General features: G+C 43.4%; 1 protein-coding gene across 1 annotated transcript in view; it reads left to right on the forward strand.

Annotated features, from left to right (window-relative positions):
- Positions 1 to 18,340, forward strand: part of PIK3AP1 (phosphoinositide-3-kinase adaptor protein 1) — a 91,110-nt gene that overhangs the window by 61,880 nt on the left and 10,890 nt on the right. The window contains exons 9-14 of the mRNA XM_015599849.2: positions 3,179 to 3,274; positions 5,543 to 5,737; positions 8,134 to 8,199; positions 10,012 to 10,217; positions 11,608 to 11,680; positions 18,254 to 18,339. Coding sequence (XP_015455335.1) covers positions 3,179 to 3,274; positions 5,543 to 5,737; positions 8,134 to 8,199; positions 10,012 to 10,217; positions 11,608 to 11,680; positions 18,254 to 18,339 — 722 coding nt within the window. The remainder of the gene's footprint in view (positions 1 to 3,178; positions 3,275 to 5,542; positions 5,738 to 8,133; positions 8,200 to 10,011; positions 10,218 to 11,607; positions 11,681 to 18,253; position 18,340) is intronic.

The raw sequence follows: 18,340 nt of genomic DNA on the forward strand, positions 1-18,340 counted from the left end.
CCTCCCTATCACTCTCCATTAGGGTATGAGAAGGTTGGACTTTTTTATTGATATGGTCAATCAAAGTACCCATTCCACCTGAGTGCAAGTGGAACCAGCCAGGTTTCAGGTTATTGTTAAAGATGTGATCATGCTGCTCCTGGCTCTGAGCCTCTTTTTTGGCCACAAAAATGCTTGCTGGAAAAAAAAATTCTTTTGTCCTGCTTTTGGGGTTTGAAAACCTTACCAGAATAGTCTCTCAGTGTCTGACATTTTACTGTATTATGTACTTAGATTAGGTTTGATATTAAATTAACAGCACATAATCTGGATGGAGTTTCCACTGCAGCTAAGTGATCTAGATTTTTGTCCCACGAGGAGTATCATATGGGCTTCTTTGCAAATTCATTATTGCTCTTGACTTATTCCCTAATTAAGTGCCTGCCTGGGTTCTCTCTCATCTGTTCAAGCTTCTTCCTTCCTAGGAAGGGGTTCTTTCTGGTTGACTCCTTAAATGGAGTACAGTGTAACTCTGCAGCTGCCTCTTCCCAGTAGAGACTGTGGCTCTAGAGTCTCCTTGTTTTTTTTCTCTCAGCTGAAATGAAAGAACTTTGCACTTTCTCCTTAGACCAGCAGGTTTCGGCGCATTTCAGTTTATTTCTAACTGACAAGTGGTGAAGGTTAAGTAATTGAAATCTGAAATACAAACCCTGAACATCCAGGAACACGGGGATTTATCATTTTGCTTTCCTTTATAATATGTCCTTATGCCTTCACCTCCAGAATTTTCTGTGTATTTCAGTCACTCATGTGTGACTCATACAATAACATACCTGGGTTGCATGAACACATGGGCCTGTCAAATTTAGAGTTTGAGAAGGTCTTATCACTCATTAATTCAAAACAATTAGTAACATTTTCTTTTCCTTATTATTACAAAAGTAGTATCTGCTACTATTAGGACTTACTGCCTAATATAGGTATGGCAATAGTGTTTTTAAAATCATTTCTTGTGCCAATCTTGCTTAGCTAGTATTGAGTGCCTGGGCATAGTGTTGAGGATTCCAAGGCCGGAAAGAATGCTTTGATTGATTAATGATGTTTGCCTTGAGTCCAGAATAGGGACTTGGAGGCCAATGTATGTATTTGTGTACCTGGTTTAATTCCAAGATGTTTATGTTCAATTCAATATAAAAAGAAACATTTTATTTAAAATACAAATGGAAATAAAATCATTTTAGGTAACTTCATTTATGGCAGTGTGCATCCAGAGACTCAGTGGAGTCCAGTACCTACATCACGCTAGGGCTGCTGAGTTCATGTATGGATACAATGGACTTGCTTTTTGTGCCCTAATCCCTATGCTCTACTCCCTTCGCCAGCCCAGTATGGGAAAGAAATTCATGGCCGGCTGACGGTGCTGATATTTGGTCTCATCTCTGGTAGGCAGAAGGATACTGTCGCTGAATCTATAAATATGCTAGACATCATGGTAAAGGGGAATTCAAGTTGCAGATGGAATTAAGGTTGCTAATCATAAAATAAGGGGAACATCCTGGATGATTGGGGTGGGCTCATTGTAATCACAAGAGTCCTTCAAAGCAGAAGAAGGAATCAGAAGGTAGACCAGAGATGGCACTATGAGAAAGGAAGCTTTCTGCTCAACATTGCTGGCTTTGAAGATGGAGGAAGAGGGCCTAGTACCATGGAAGGAAGGTGGCCTCTGGAAGCGGGAAAGGACAAGAAGACATATTTTCCTCTAGCACTCCCAGAAAGGAATGTAGTCCTGCCAAAACCTTTATTTTAGCCCAGTGAGACCCATTTAGACTTAACTATGAAACTGTAAGATATTAAATTTATATTGTTTTAAGCCACAAAATTTGTGGTATTTTGTTACAGCAGCACCAGAAAACCAATACACTAGCTAGGTTACCTCAGTATAATAATCATGATAACCATTAGTGCCTGACACTGTTGCTAAGCATTTTATAAGCACTGCCTCAGTTGGCTCGGATAGTCTTCCTATGAGGTAGGTACTGTTAATTATCCCCACTTTATAGATGGAGATTTAGAAGCTCAGTGATTTATATCGAACCCAGGTCTCTAGGATTCCAAAGTCCATGCCTCATTCACAACCATTAGGCCCTTTCCTTGGCCACAGGACTGAAAAGGTATAGATATGCTCATTTGCATTTGAAAGAATGGGCTTAATTTTAAAATATATAATTGTGGCGTTGTTTAAAACAGCAAAAAATAATAACTGGAAGCAGGAACAACAAAGTGTAGATAAATCGTGTTTAATTTAAACAATGTAACATTATGCAATAGTTGAAAAGAATGTATTGGAGCCACTAACATCAATATAATACCATTTCAAAACATATCGTATTATTTCAAAAACATAACAAGAACTCTATTTTCAAGTCACCCATGTAATTAGCTATTTATAAGGAGGAAGCACATTAACTTTTAGCTTTCACTGTTCAGCATAAACCCATGAAGACCAAAACTGAGTGTGAAAACCATTCAATTATCACAGCAAAGTCTACTCAATCCTAAGTAACCAATAGTGCCTTATTACTTTATGACTCTGAAGTATGTTTTGGTAGCAAAATTTCAGCCTTGTGTTAAAAGTTGAGCTTTGATATTATCGAGAGGTTGTACTCACTAAGTCATATCACACAATTACTGGGGACTTATTTACTTAGGCAAAATATGTAGTTTGAATCTGAATAGTATGCTTCGAGAAAATGGTTTGAATTTAATTGTTATACACAGATATACTGTTTCCTTACTACTTTGATCTTTGGGAACCAGTTAAATACAGTGTGATGAATTTGTATGAAGAATTCTATGCAACTCTTTATATCACATTTCCCAAGAATACAAATTCACCACATGGTATACTTTTCAACTTCAAACTATATTCGAGTGCTGTGGTCCAAGAAAAGGCCTGAGGGTTGTGAATGTTGCTCTCCATTATACTCCACACTTACCAGGTATCCTTATTGAGTAGATAGTTAGATGAATGGATGCATAGATGCATGCATGCATGCACGATAGATGGATGGATTAATGAATTCTTGAATCTTTTGGTTCAGTATCTCTTGATTTGTCAAACCTTGTATATCCATCTGTAAAATCTCCTTGCCTGTTTGGATGAACAATTTATAACCTTTTAGTCTCCTTTTCATTCTAGATGTTGAAATGCTTCAGGCCAGTACATCTAACCCAATCCCTGGAGATGGTTTCTCTAGGACTACTAAGGACTCCATGATCCGCAAGTTTTTAGAAGGTAAGTTGAAGCTATGAACAGGGAAGCAAAAAGAGAGAAAGGGAAACAAATGTAAGACATAACCTGGTTCCGCATGAAGGTTGTTCCACTGAAAGTGTATGATCCGCAAGTTTTTAGAAGGTAAGTTGAAGCTGTGAACAGGGAAGCAAAAAGAGAGAAAGGGAAACGTAAGACATTACCTGGTTCCGCATGAAGGTTGTTCCACTGAAAGTGTGGGCTGCCACGTACATGGAGCATGGTGTGATTGAAGGTACTCTGTCCCCACGAGCACCTCATCAGCTTGTTACAGGGAGGCCAGAAGTTCCCACCACTACAGCCGCTCATTTGGATAAACAGGTTGCCTTCAGCAATACCTCTTTTTGAATGCACATGTTTATTTTTATTTAACCAAAATTTATTGAGTATCTACTATGACCAAAGCATTATTCTGGATGTTGGGCTGCGGGACACAAGGAAAAGTAAGATAGAATCAGTGCCCTCAAGAGATTTTACTTTCTGGTAAAGGAGGAGAATATAGGGGAATGTACACAACTATTATTGAGTCAAGGCTGTGTTGATTGCATATTAGAACAGCAGTAAAAGTTTGTTATGGTTATTCTTCCTCTTATTGTTAATGAAGGTTTCAAAGGTGGAAGGTATTAAATCGTATGGGTAATTCCTTAACTCTATCCAATCCTATATAGTTTATGGTGGGGTCTGTTTTTTAAAATAGGTATAGAAGGAGGGTGCCAAGAGGATAGGACTCAGAATGGGAAAAGTAGTTTTGACAGTGAAGAGCAAAGAAAAATTGTGAGCAGTGGTAGAAAAACCACAGCCTGGCCAGCTGCCTATTTTTGTAAATAAAGTTTTATTGGAACATGACACACCCATTCATTTAGTATTGTCTATGACTGCTTTCATGCTACAAGGGCAAAATCGAGTGCTTGTGCGCGTGAAGAACAGGCACTGTGGGAATCACCATCACTCTGTAGGGTAGCAAGCCACTCTCCTAGAACACCTTATTTTGTTAACATCAGGCAGGCCTCCCCAGAACTTTGTCATACCCTCGTACTACATGTTCAAAGATAACCAAAAGGGAGCTTTTCCATTGATTGGAAACTTCTTCGAGGGTAAAGCCTTGGGACTCAGAATGCTCTGATGTGTTAGGACCAGCCTGGTCAGTCCTCTGGACCCAAGACACGGGAAAGCAAAGAGTAATTTCCTGCAGTTCAGAAGATGCAACAAAAAAAAATTCCTAATAAATACTAGCTTGGAAATCCAATAGGAGGAAGGTCCAAGCTTTATTCATTCCTGTATCTCAAACAGGCATTTAATAAAGATTTTTTTTGACTGAATGGTGCTAGAGAGAAGTAGTAAGGGAGAGGAAAGCACCTACTAAGTGCAGGCATTGAGCTGGGTTCTTCCCCCCACTCCCTTTTTTTAAAATCTTATTTTGTTTTCATAGTACTCCTGTGAGTAGCTCTCAGAGGGAAATCAGGCTCAGAGAGGTTATGTAACATGCTCAAATCACACAGCTTGCGTGTGTGAGGGGCGGATGGCATACAAAACCAATTCCTTTGAGATTCTCAAAGCCTAGAATACACTGCTTGGTTCCCAGGACAGAGCATTTCAGCCTGTCACCAGGAAAAGATGCAGAGAAAACCTGAAGGCTGTGGGATTCCAAGGACAGAGGGCGGGAGGCAAGCTTCAGTTCTAAACTTTTCTGGTCGATGGGGAGCAGAGTGGAGAAAAAGGTTGCAAAAGAAGCTTGTGCTGGTTAAGAGCACAACTCTGGAGCCAGGGTTCCTGGGTACCTCTCTGGCTCTAAGTGACTCTATGCAGTTATTTAAATCCCCAAGGCCCCAATGTCTTTATTCACAAAAGGAGAATAATGATTGTAGTTACTCCACAGCGTTTTTACACAATCAAAGGAGATAATGTGGGTAACACACTTGGAATGGCGCTGGGCACAAAGGAAGGGTTTGCTGTAGTCATTTTGATGCTGAGGATGGTGCTAGAGCCCTTGGTGGTGAGGACTCTGAGCCACCCTCACACTGCTGCCAGGGAGTGGTTCCAAGTGTCCTTGGGCTTTGGGGGCTGTGTTCTCTTTTCCATAGTTCTAATGGGGTGGATAGCTGAATCTCAGCAGTAAAACTGAGATGTTAGAGCCTAGTGCTCACTTCTGTTTGCTGCATTGATGGGAGCAAATGAATGACTTCAGTGTTTTCTAACTTGCTTTGCATGGGGTTCTCAGCCATCACTTTCATTCACCTTTTACTATGTTTCTAGGCAACAACATGGGAATGGCCAGTTTGGAGAGGGAGCTGCCCTTCCTTGATCCAGATGATGTTTATCACACAGTGGATAACAACGAGTCCTATTCCATGGACCTGGCCAGCAGGCCCCCTGTCCCAGTGCCCAGGCCAGAGGCCAGTGCTCCTGGCACTCACCAGCTGCCCGACAATGAACCATACATTTCTAAAGGCAAGCGTGGCATGGAATGATGCTCGATGGGGTGTTCAGAGCTCCTCAGAAGGAATTCCCTGGGTCCTGTAGCTTCTGAACCATCATTTGCAGACTGCCCTCTTTTGAATAGTCTCCAGATAACTCTAGGAGATAGGGTCAGAGCTTGGAGCAGATTCTGGAACTTGACTAGGTACACTGATTTGATTCAGTTCTGGCCTTCCTGGAGGCATTCATACACAGATTGAAGACAGAGGTAAACAAGATTGCCCTCGACTCAAAAATGGCAGGAATCCTACTAAATATTTATCTCCTGAAACTCTTCTTCAAGTTATTATTAATTTTTAATAGCTAGCATATTATTAATAACATATAGCAGAGGCAGGATTTGAACTCAGGGCATCTGACTCCACAACCCTGACTTTCAGCCACTATGCCAGGCTATTTACTTAACCTACATTAATAAAAATTGGTGAAAATTGGGTTTTGACTTCTTGATAGTAGTCTCTGGGACGTCAATTAGATGCTGATAGCACTGTCAGTTTCACTGTCTTTCAGGACTTGATTGTATTAATATGATTACAAGCACTGTCAGAGTTGGCAACAAAGATTACAAAAATTGCCAGGTCTGGGTGCCTGACCTTCATTTCATTTTAAATAGTATAAGCAAGTTGTGGAAGGTGTGGCAAATGGAGATTATAAACTGGGGGAGGAAGCCCTTAACCAGAGCCCTAGGAAATTGGGCTGGGTTGTCAGATAAAGTACAGGATGCTCAGTTAAGTATGAATTTTAGACAAACAGCAAATAATTTTTATTGTATGTCCCAAATATTGTCCTCTTTTTTTGGCTTTGGTATTGGTTTGTTAAATCTGGCAACCCTAAATTGGGTAGGAATGTAATTGAGGAATGTCATGCATTGCCAAGGGCTGTCGGTGCTCCTGGTTTGCCATCCCTTTGGGTAACATCTCCTTTGGCGTGGGTAGTGGGGACTCTTGGTGCCCTGCCCACATCCTCCTAACTCTACATTTCTGCGTCCACTGGCTGCACTCTGCCTGTCAGGACCTGTGTCTCTCAGCCTGATGGCTTTTTTTGACGGCCAGAGCCTCCTCTGTTCTTTTGCGGGACAGGCTGGAAGAGTTGGAGGGTTAACACCCCCAGACACAGCCCTCAACCAATAACTGATGGAGGTTGGTAGATGAGTACCCCAGCTTACTTGCCCCTCTCCTGGGAAAACTCTGGATTGAACTCTATATTGTTTTCCAGAACTCCCCAGCTTGCCCATCATGGTAACTTATTGGGTAACCCACCATATATTGCTTTGTCCATTTCCCTGTCTCACCTCTATCACCTCCCACATAGACTATATGCACTTGGATCGTTTTCCCCAAGTCTGCTTCCAAGGGAACCCCAATGAAGATGCAGGCAATGTATCATCATAATGCATAATAATACTCTTCCAGAACCTTACTGTGAGAGTCAGATGAAATAATACATGGGGAAGTACTTTATAAATTGTAAAGCACTGTACCCAGGGCATTTGACTCCACAACCCTGACTCCACATCACTTATTTAGCTAGCATGCCAAGGTATTGCTGTCTTCTTGGCATCAATCTCAAGGTTTAGGTGTGACTTATAATAAAAGCTAACATTGAGTGCTCACATATGCAAGGCACTGTGCTAAGCACTATGTAATAACTCATGGAATCTCCAGAACAATCCAGTGAGGAAGATACTATTCTCATCCTTATTCTACAGAGGAAATCTGAGGCAAAGAGAGGCCCTATGACTTATAAGTGTCATAGTTAGGATTTGAATCCAGGGAGTCTTGTGCAGAGCCCAGGGAGCCTTAACCATTACACTGTCCTACCACTAAGTGGATATATGTCACTTCCCAGTTTTCCCTATTAGCCTTTATGCGTCTGTCACTCATGGGTTACTTTAAGTCCCTTTGGAGGCATGCACACCTTGCACCTGTTCCAACACTCTAAGTTCTGTCTTATGACACTTATTAACATGCTAAGTGGCACTTCTTTTTATTCTCAAACTTCAAGGTGCTCTATGGCTAGCTTCAGGTATTCAGGGATCCAGCACACATCCTTGTTCACATTGCCCTTCTCTTTTATGATCTCGTAAATGCTGATCGTGTCCTCCAGCTAATTTTATCTTTCTGGGTTTGAGACCTTGTCTGTTGGTTCCGTCTTCATCTCGCAATCCTTGTAGCTTCTGCTCATTGGTTGCTCCTACTAGAGTTTTGATTTACAGAGCTGCATATAGTGGTCCAAGGTGTGAGATTATTATGATTGTTATTTTTGTATAAGATTTTGGTAATTTTTTTGGTAAATGCATAAAATATTATAAAGCCCTTTAGAAAGAAATCTGATTTGTTTTTTTACCTAGAATATTCTTTATCTCACAGTTTTTGCAGAAAAAAGTCAAGAGCGGCCTGGGAATTTCTATGTTTCCTCAGAGAGCATAAGGAAAGGTAAGCCAAATATCCTCAGTTTTCTTTGGTATGACCTGAACTTCCAGGTGGTAAAGGTATTCATGTTTCAGTGATTTCAGGTGTAACGACAAATTCTTAGCATTAAAAAACAGAGAGGTTCAAGAGATACCTTTGGTGGAGCTGTTTGAGAATCCTGTGCTGATGAGAAATGGAGAGGAGAAGAGATCAGGATGCTTACAAATGTCATACAAATTGATCATGGCAAGGATATTAATACGCTAGAAAGTGTCTGTAACAGCAGACAAAAGAGCAATCTAAACACTGAGATTGATCTCAACAGGATGAATGTGTGCAGCCGAGCACCAGGTCTAATGATATAGTCCCTCATGCTATTTACTCATCCTACCTATGCTAGCTAAACAACACATTAATTCAACCTGTATTTAAGAGACATTTTGCTCGCCATTGGGTAACATTTCTCTTTTTTTTTTTTTAAAGACTTTTTAAGGAAGTTTTTTCTTCTTGATTAATTTCCTTATGCTAAACAGAGGCATTCCGTATTAACCCATAGATGATTCTTTTGAAAAGGAGCCACAATACAATCTAAGATTCAAAGACATCTCTAAAGACTTTGGTCGTAGGAGACTGTGATCGGTTGGCTTGTACATTTTGTTTTCTCCCCACACTCCATCTCCCAATACAATTAAAGACAGATTCGAGGAGGGCAAACATGGGAGAAAAGTATGTGAGTGTGTGTAGACAGATGAGTGAATGGTTGGAAAGAATGGTTGATCAACTTCTTTGAGGCTCTTGCAGTACCTACTGGGGAAGCCATCTCTCTTTTTCCTTCTTGCCATCTCCCTGAATCACAATGCCCAAATTGCGTCCTGCTGGAGAAACATAGAATCAAAGATAGCCTTACATGAATTGAACAGTAAAATGCCAAGTTGTCCTCACATGTCCCAGTGGCCCCATTGCCTCTTCAAGGAGCTTACTCCTCAGAGAGCTTAGTGGCATCACAGCCTAGAGAGAGGGGTTGGCTTCATATTTCTCTAGAAGCTCCAAAGTAAAGAACTGTGAATTTGTGATGTGGAGGAGAGATTGGCACAGCAACAACCCAAGGAGAGCAAGTTGAGACTCAGCATCTAACTTATGCCTGATGATGTTGCACCTGGGTCAGGATTCCATCTGCGTTCCAGTCTCCTTGGACATTTCATGCCCTTGGGTCCACAATCGTTGTGCCCCATGCTGCTCAGGGGCAGGGAGGGGCAGGGAGTGGTGCTGGGAGAAGCATCCTGGCTAGACTTACCTGTATATTCTCTCCTGGGAGTGGATTTTAGTCTAAAGCAATGGTTCTCAACTGGGAGTGATTTCTCCTCCCCCATCCAGGATATTTGGCAATGTCTGAGACATTTTTGCTTGTCACAACTGAAGAAGAGGGTGTTATTGGCATCTAGTGGGTAGAAGCAGGGACGAGGCCAAACATCTTACAGTGCACAAGGCAGTCCTACAACAATAAAGACTTACTCAGTCTAAAATGTCAATAATGCCTAGGTTGAGAGTACTGATCTAAAAGCTTCTCAAGCTTTTAGGTTCAGGTTTGAGGGATTTTGTTGCCTCATCAGCAGATTTTATATCTCCCGAAAATGTTGTGGCCTTGGCTACGTTAGTGTAATAAGCATTGAAATTATTAGCTGCTTCCCTCTCTCTGATTCCATGTCACCTCTCCCCCTTCTCGGTTTCTCATGTAATTGTTATTTTGAGCCATGTCCTCCTGAGCCCGTGACCAGCCTTGTTAACCCCACTGATCCAGTGGTGAGCCATCAAGCTGAGTTTTGCCATCCTTTCCAGAGCCTCCTGTCAGACCATCGAGGGACAGGCCCCAGTCGAGTATATATGACCCTTTTGCTGGGATGAAAACTCCAGGCCAGCGGCAGCTTATTACTCTCCAGGAGCAGGTGAAGCTGGGCATCGTCAACGTGGATGAGGCTGTGCTCCACTTCAAAGAGTGGCAGCTCAACCAGAAGAAGCGGTCTGAGTCTTTTCGCTTCCAGCAGGTAACTGGCTCTGGATGGAATCTGTTTCATGTCTGTTTCTCCACTAGATAGTAGTAGGGGGCTGGATCAGCAGCTCTCTTGTGTATGGCTGTAACTGAGCACTTGCGGCTCAGCCTGTGAATGTTTATTTGAGTGTCATGGTGAGTCAGTGCGTATGTGTATCTGTCACCTGTAGTCTGTAACCACACAGCTCCCTGCCTGAGAGCTGGATGGCTTTTCTGGTTATTGAGAGTCTAGAGATCAGGAATAAACACTCAACTGTAAACCCCAATTCTGTGGCATGTGTCCCTAGACTTTTGCTTTCTAGCATTTTTCTTTTTAGAGTCCCTCTCTCTACTCCTAGTGCTAGGACATCCACAGAACTATCACACTTTAGAGCATAAAGAGAACTTGGAAAGCTCCCAGAAATATAATTCAATGAACAAAAGTCGTAGATATGAAACCACCCAAGTTAACACACACACACACACACACACACACACACACACACACACACACACACCCCTACCTCTTTCAAAGTTTCCGTACTGTTTCCTGGACCAAGCTCAGTCTCTCAGCTACAATCACAACCCAACCAACCTTTTCAGTCTCCTGGCCTCCTGTAGCTCCCTCCTGTGAACCTTCTGGATGTCTGAATGTTAGTCCCTGGGGCGTTTCCCCGAGAATACTCAGACTCTTCACTTTGAGGTAGTTGTTTATTAACTAAAATGGCAACAAATTTTGACCTTCACATGTCTAGTCAATATTTATTAAATGACTATAATAGACCAGACTGCAGGATTACAGAAGGCTACAAGACCTGGTCTTTTGCCCTTCAAGAGCTCACAGTACCTCTGAAGAGAACACACACGTGCATGCATGTGCACACACACACACACACTCACAGCAAGGCAACAATAGCCCAGTGCCAACGGCATAGGCAGTCACTAAGGACTGGAACAGTCTTGGGAGACGTTAGGAAGAAGGTGGCCTTGACCCAGGCCTGGAACAGATTCATGGAGAGGAATCAATGTCCCTCAAGGTAAGAGGAATGGTGTGAGAACACAATCTCAGAGGCAGGAATGTGTGTGGAGTATTTGTGAGCAGGTAACAAACTGTCTTGGCTAAGGGCTGTCCAAAAAGGAGGGCAGTGGGTTTTAAAGCTGGGAGGGATCTGGGAACCAATGGGGAGGGGAGACACTTTGTTGTGGACAAGATGTCTTCTCTTCAGGCAAAGAGTACTTGGATTTCTCTGGGGGCCAATTGCAAATGTACTCAGCCTCATTTGCATGTTGGAGATGTTATTGCAATGTGATGTATCTTGCAAACAGCAGAAAATCAGAAAGAAATTCTAATGCGTGGAGGGTATAATTTTGATGCATACTTTAAAAACAAACTAATTTTTTCCCAGGAAAATCTTAAACGGCTAAGAGATAGCATCACCCGAAGACAAAGAGAGAAGCAAAAATCAGGAAAGCAGACAGGTATGTGGCTTCCTGGGGATGCTGCGTTGTAGGGGACTTTTCTGTGATCTCTTATCCTTGACTCTCCTTCTGCTGGGGCCAGCTGCAGACTGCTTATCTAGCACCTGTTACCCTGTTTACATATCTGAGTCCCCCACTAGACTGTGAGGTCTTTTTGGGCAATGGCTTTGTCTTATTAATTTTATATGTCTAGTTCCTGTTACATAAGACATATCAGCAAATGAATGAATGAATGAATGGCTTGAACTCTGCATCTCTCTACCTTCCCAGTTAAAGAGGATGCTAGTGCTTTTCTCTCAGGCACCTGACTTTCCTTTTGGTATTTAAGAAGACGTGTTTTTTGAGTGAAAGGAGAAAATGCCACTTACGTAGTATCTATTTCTAAAGTAAGCAGGGAACTATGTAATTTGGTGTTGAAATCACACACTGTTGCAGAAGCACAGGACCTAGGTGTAACAGGGCTCCTGCCATGTATAGCGGGGGTCCAGTAGCAGGACCATGAGTTCCAGTTGTGCACAGTGGGGATCAGGCCCCTCTGCTCTCCTTGACCCATTCTCCCCCAGGTGCCACCCATGCGATACCACCACCCCTGAGCAAGGAGTGGGCATTTATCCACACTGCATATTCCTCCTGAGAGCCTCTGGCATGGTGGGTCTCTATGGTTTATGCTGGCCAGCCTTATACCAGGAGGAGCTAGCAAAAAAGGCTTTCGGAGGCTCTCAGATCTTGAATGGATCCCCATTACTTAAAAAACTGAGGTCGTGCATAACTTCCACAGTCTGTCTCCAGCTGCCATTAACAGCCCGACTTTCTATGAACTTGGTCAGGCTGGTAACACCATCTTCCTGCCACCGGTCCTTTGCTCATGCCTCTTCCTTTTCACCTGTGTGAAAACTACTGGGCTGTAAAATTCAGCCTGGCAGCCCCTTCTCAGTGGAGCCTTCCTGGACCACTCCAGGCCATTTTGTTCCTTTCTCATCTGAGTATCTGTGGAACTATTATCCCTCCCATTCCATGACACTTCTCTTTTGCTGCCTCTGATTACTATTACTTTATTCTTTCATTCAAACCATCAGTAATTCCCAGAGGTTCTGCCTCTAAAATGCATCTTAAATCTGATCACTTCTGACCATCTTCAGTGCCGCAGCTGCAGCCAAGCTGCTGTCGTCTTTTCCTGGATTAAGGCAGTAGCCTCTTCGTTTGTCTCCCATGTTCGTTCTTACTCCTTGATAATTAATTCTACAAACTGCAGCCAAAGACCCTTTAAAAATAAACAATCAGATCATACCACTCCCTTGCTCAAAACTCTCTTAGGGGCTCTTGTCCCACCCAGAGGAAAAATCACATTCCTCACTGTGGCCTACAAGGTCCTACGTTATCTGACCCCTGAGCTCATCCCCACTTCCCCCGAACCCTGCGCTCTAGTCTCAGTGGACTCCTTTTCGTTGCTCTGTCTAGCCAAGAGCATTCTCCCCAGGGCCTTTGCACTTGCTGTACCCCTTCTACTTCTTTTCCCAGATCTTTACTGGCTGGCTCTTTCTTCATCCTTCAGATCGTGGCTGTAAGTTCTCCTCTTCAGGCCTTTTCTGCCATTCTCTCCAAAGTAGCCCTCCTCCACTCACTTGCCGTGCCACTGGTTACCCTTTCTTTTCACACACTGGAATTATCCTGTGTTTCTGCTCTCATGAGTATTTTCCACCCCAAGCTTCCCACCTATTGCAAGCTCTGTGAGGGCAAGAACTTGTCTGTTTGGGGTTCTACTGAATCCCCTGTTTGTAGCATGGATGCAGCTCAAGAAATCTTTGTTGGAATGGTTGATTTCATTAAATATTTGCCGACACCGTTCATTCATTCCACAAAGACTTAGTGAGCACCGGGCACCCTGCCAAGTACAGAGACCCATAAGACACAATCTTCACCGTCTTGTAGCTTACGAGTTAGTCTTTTATTTGTGTAGGTCTGGTTTTCCCAGCTGCAGCCTCTCCCACAATGCCTAGCACAGTGTTTTGAATATAGTACTAGCCTCGTGAATATTAATGATTTTGACTGGGAGAAGAAGAATAAGAGGTTTGCCCATGGCAGACGGTCAGAGAGTCATCCTAAGATGTCTGCTTAAGTGACTAGATTTTAAATATATACTGCTGCTAGCCAAGCTCACACTTCTTTGCCCTCCAGGTTGAGGGGAAGAGAAAAGAGAGAAGGCCGAAAACCTGGTTCAAGATCTGCTCAGTCATCTCAGATCAGACAATAGGGCTCTAGGTGGTAAAAGGCCTGAGGAGCTTTTTAAAACTAGAGTACATGAACCCAAAGTTAGAAGCCTTGATAAAATGAAACATTTCAAGCTTTTAAATATGCAGCATAAGGAAAGTTGTGGTTTGGTGATGCATGCAGTATTCGAAGGCTGGGGAGTTATAGTGTTGGAGTCAACGTGTGCTCAGCAGTCTGGACTTTAGAACCAAGCCTACCAGTGTCATTACACCTGTACGACCCACCCAGGCTCCACCTGGTGCCACTGGAAATATTGAAGCAAGACAGACAGGCATGCCGAGGAGTAGAGGGGTATAGACATGGGCCCTGGGGTTGGGGTCAAGTTCCTGCCCCCTGCTCACCCCTAACTAGCTGGGAACCAGGGGCAAGATACTTCACCAGGCTGATGCTCGGTCCTCATCTACAAAATGGCACAAATAACAGAAGTCACCCCATTGGAGTTGCTGTGAGGATTGAACAAGTTAGGGTATAACTAGGGCCTAGCACGGTGTGCGTGGCACATGTCAATGCTTGACAAACTGCCTGCACACCAGCTGGTATTCTCGAGTCACCCCATTGGAGTTGCTGTGAGGATACAACAAGTTAGGGTATAACTAGGGCCTAGCACAGTGCGTGGCACATGTCAACGCTTGACAAACTGCCTGCACACCAGCTGGTATTCTCAGGCAGAACCTTCCAGGGAGAGTGCGGTGGGCTGGGACTCACCATCCAGGAATCATGGTTTTGAAACATAATGCAGAGGTCATCCAAGGCTAATAAGTCTCCGAATAAGTGATCCCTCCAGTGGCTGTAGTCTAAATTAGAATGTTCAATGTTTAAATTTTCCCAGAGGAGTGTGGTCTAAGCCCTCCCTCCCCTGCCGCCCTGCTCCTCAAGGACGAGACCCTCTGACTAAGAATCTTTCTGTGGGAATGAGGAAGGGGAGTTAAGTAGTTTTACTTTTTATATCAGGGGCTTTCATTAATCATAAGTATTAAAAGATTAAACTTCATGAAATTTGACACTAATTAAGAATAACTGTGAACCACAAACAGTTCACATGGGGAGAATGTTCTGTCTATTAGCCCCCAAGACTCTCCCTTCGTTTTGTTTTTTTATTACGGCAAAATATATATAACATAAAATTTACCATTGAACCTAAATGTACAATTCAGTGGCATTAAATACATTCACACTATCGTGCAGCCTTTGCCACTATCCATTTCTAGAACTTTTTCCTCCCTGAAAGGATTTGAGAGCAAGTGGCTGATAGGGAGGTAACCCTGGTGGTAGGGATGGGGAAGCGAGAGAGGGAAGGAAAGGTGGTGAGCAAAGTGCACCTGCCGACTGGAGATCCCTGGAGTCTCTGGGAGTCGATGGAGAACAGTTATTCCTCTTGAGAGATACGAGAGCTGGGGCATTTAGATACCAACTCCCATGTCTGTGGTTGAGGTCTGCCAGGGGAGGGCCGCTTGTCATCTGGCCACCAGAGAAAGCCTCGGGCAGTTGGAAGGTGGTCCCTGTACTGAACGGTGAGGCCCAAGATCTTAAGAGCATCTGCCAAAGAGAAGGCATCAATTATGGTTGAGTATATATGATCTGTTAGTTAACTCTATAAAACTCAATTATGTATTTAGTGACATACTAACTGGTAATTGCCTATTCTGGGGATTTTTTTACACTGAGGTGCTTTAGTGCTGCTGTATGCATGCATGTGGGGGTAGGGGATGGAATTAAAGGTGGGGTGGGAGATGGGGGAGAGATTAGGATTGGGACAGGGTTTGCTTCAACCATCCCAGCTCCTTTAAAAAAATCTATTTTCTACATCTAGCTTCTGTTTTCACTAGAGGAAAGAATTCTGCATCACAAGCAACAAAAAACATTTGAAAACCAGTGGTACACAATAACATTGATCTATAAGAAAGTTAAGATTGATGGATGGCTTTTTTTCTTAAAGGGTCTTTTCCAAGAATAGAACCCACTCTACATACAAGGGCTGCCTCTGTTCATTTAGAAACCTCATTTGCCTTAGGAAAAAAAACAATGTTCATTTATCTTTCATTTGGGTTAGCATATCAGGGATAATTAAAAAGTAAGAATCTGTTCATTATTACTTGCCAGTCTTTTTTCAGCCCTAGGGAGCTGCTTTGCTCTCACTGGGATGGTGCAGAGTGTTGATGTGTAGGAAATCAGAAGAGGGCTGACGTGACTTTGTTGAACATCCCAGCCTCACGGAGAAGACAATCAATATTTATGTTCTGGGTGTGTCTGTGGCCAGTCCTGGGCAGGACCAAGAGCAGCAGGCTGGGTCCCAGAAAAACTGGGTTCTAACCCCTGCTGTATCACTGAATCACATTATAAACCAAGACAATTCCTTGAACCACTCTGTGCCTTGGTTTCCTCCTCTGTGGTTACACCCAACTTATTTACTTTATGGAGAAGTAGTGAATTTCAAAGGAGATATAAATAACACATGTGAATGCACTTTGGGGAAAGTCCTACGCATCTAATGCAGAATATTATTTCTGGCATTGTTCCTTTATTCAAAGACCATCAAGGTTTTGTAGACATTTAGACTGGCTCTAGTTGATTTTTTGAACTTTTGACTCCCATTCTTTTCGTGTGTATTTTACTTTTCTCCTTCCTAGAACTGAGAGTAGAAAATTGCCTCGTTGAAGTGAATTAAGCAAATGGGAACCTTCTTTCAAAAGATTGTTGTTAAAAAGCTAAGTCAAAGTGGAGGGAGAAAAAGGCATGACAGCTGTGAAACTGTGGAGTTTCATTGCTGTGAGACGTGGCCTCCCACCCATGTGCAGGTACAGACAGCTAGTCTTTGCCCAAGTAGTTCCCAGCTTGGGTGGGTGCCTCCACTGCTCATTTGTAACCAGGAGAGCCCAAGGATGTGAGAAAGATCTGTTACACAGAGACCGAAGAAGCTGGTTTAGTACCAGGACCACATACTACACTTGGAACTGGAGTCTCTAGAATGAGGAGAGCTTGTGGCTATACAAACCAATAATTCACTCTTTTAATATTCTCTGTGCAAAATGTTTATCATAGACTCTGTTTACCCTATTCTCGGGCCTGTTCTATCTTATCCATGTACCCTTACCAGTGGACTTCTGGCTCTGGCTAAGCCACCTCTGGCCCTGGAGTCCCTGAACTTCCTGCCACACCCATTCCATAGAAGAGGAGAGGCAGAGGAGAAAGTGATGCCTTGAAGATAAGGGCGCACATCTCCAGTAGTATACCTGAGCTTACACTTCTCAGAGGTCCTGCCTTGGGGCAGCTAGGGAAGCCCTGTGACAGCGGCTCACCTGGCTTCTACACTTCCCTGGGGAGAAAGCTGGTGTAGGCACCCACAGATATTTTATTCTGCTCATGAGCAGATGTTATTTTCTGTGTTTAGAACCCAGGGGTGGAAATCTAGGGAGGATTAAAGACCAACCACTGGACAGGACTGAGCCGGTAAAGAGATCAGGTTAAGGCTTTACAGGGCAAAAGAATAATCTATCTTTCTGAACCTGTGGGATCTAAAACCACCAATCAGCCTTGCAAGTCACAGAATCTTTCACAGGCCTGACACACCTTTTTCATCAACTCTGTGGGTATTGCTGTCAGTTGTGGACCATCTGCCCATCATCCATCAATTATTAAGGGACTGAGAGGCAGTGTGAGTAGTGGTGAAGAGCCTGGACTTTGGAACCTGGGTTCAAACCCTAGCTGTCCCACTTACCAGCTGCATGACGGGTGCATGCCACCTCACTTCTCTGTACCTTAGTTTCTGTTGGGAATGATGACAATAGTATTTATTTCATGAATGTTGGGAGGTTTCAAAGAGCTAAAAGTATGACTGCTCTTAGAATTCTGCATGGGAAAACCTGTTATTAGGATCAATGACATTCATAACCCTCTCCTCAGAAAGGGAAGTAATTCAGAGAGATTGACAGAATGACCCAAGTTTCCCAGCTGGGGAGTGGCAGAGCCGCCCCAAACCTTTCCCTAATCAAACGGTTCTTTTCACTACCTGATAAGGACACATTTATTTCTCTGCTCTTTCTCGCATTCCTCCACCCCTCTCTTTTGTCACCCAATGATTGTCACACAGGACTCTGTGGACTTTCCTTGCTGAATTGGGCAGGACACCCATTGTATTCTCCCTCCACTTCCCCTCTTTCTCTTTCCCCTCCCCTCCCCTCCCCACCCCTCCCCTCTAGTAACCCTCCAGGTTCAGGTGAGGGAGGCAAGTGGAGAGAGAGCAGCCAAGCAGCTTGGTAAATGGCAGCCTGGTGCCTTGAAGTTTATCCCTTTTTCCTCTGATTCCAGACTTGGAGATCACTGTCCCAATTCGGCACTCACAGCACCTGCCTGGGAAAGTGGAGTTTGGAGTCTATGAGAGTGGCCCCAGGAAGA

This window comes from Pteropus alecto, unplaced genomic scaffold (assembly GCF_000325575.1).
Source record: "Pteropus alecto unplaced genomic scaffold, ASM32557v1 scaffold88, whole genome shotgun sequence".
NCBI lineage: Eukaryota > Metazoa > Chordata > Mammalia > Chiroptera > Pteropodidae > Pteropus > Pteropus alecto.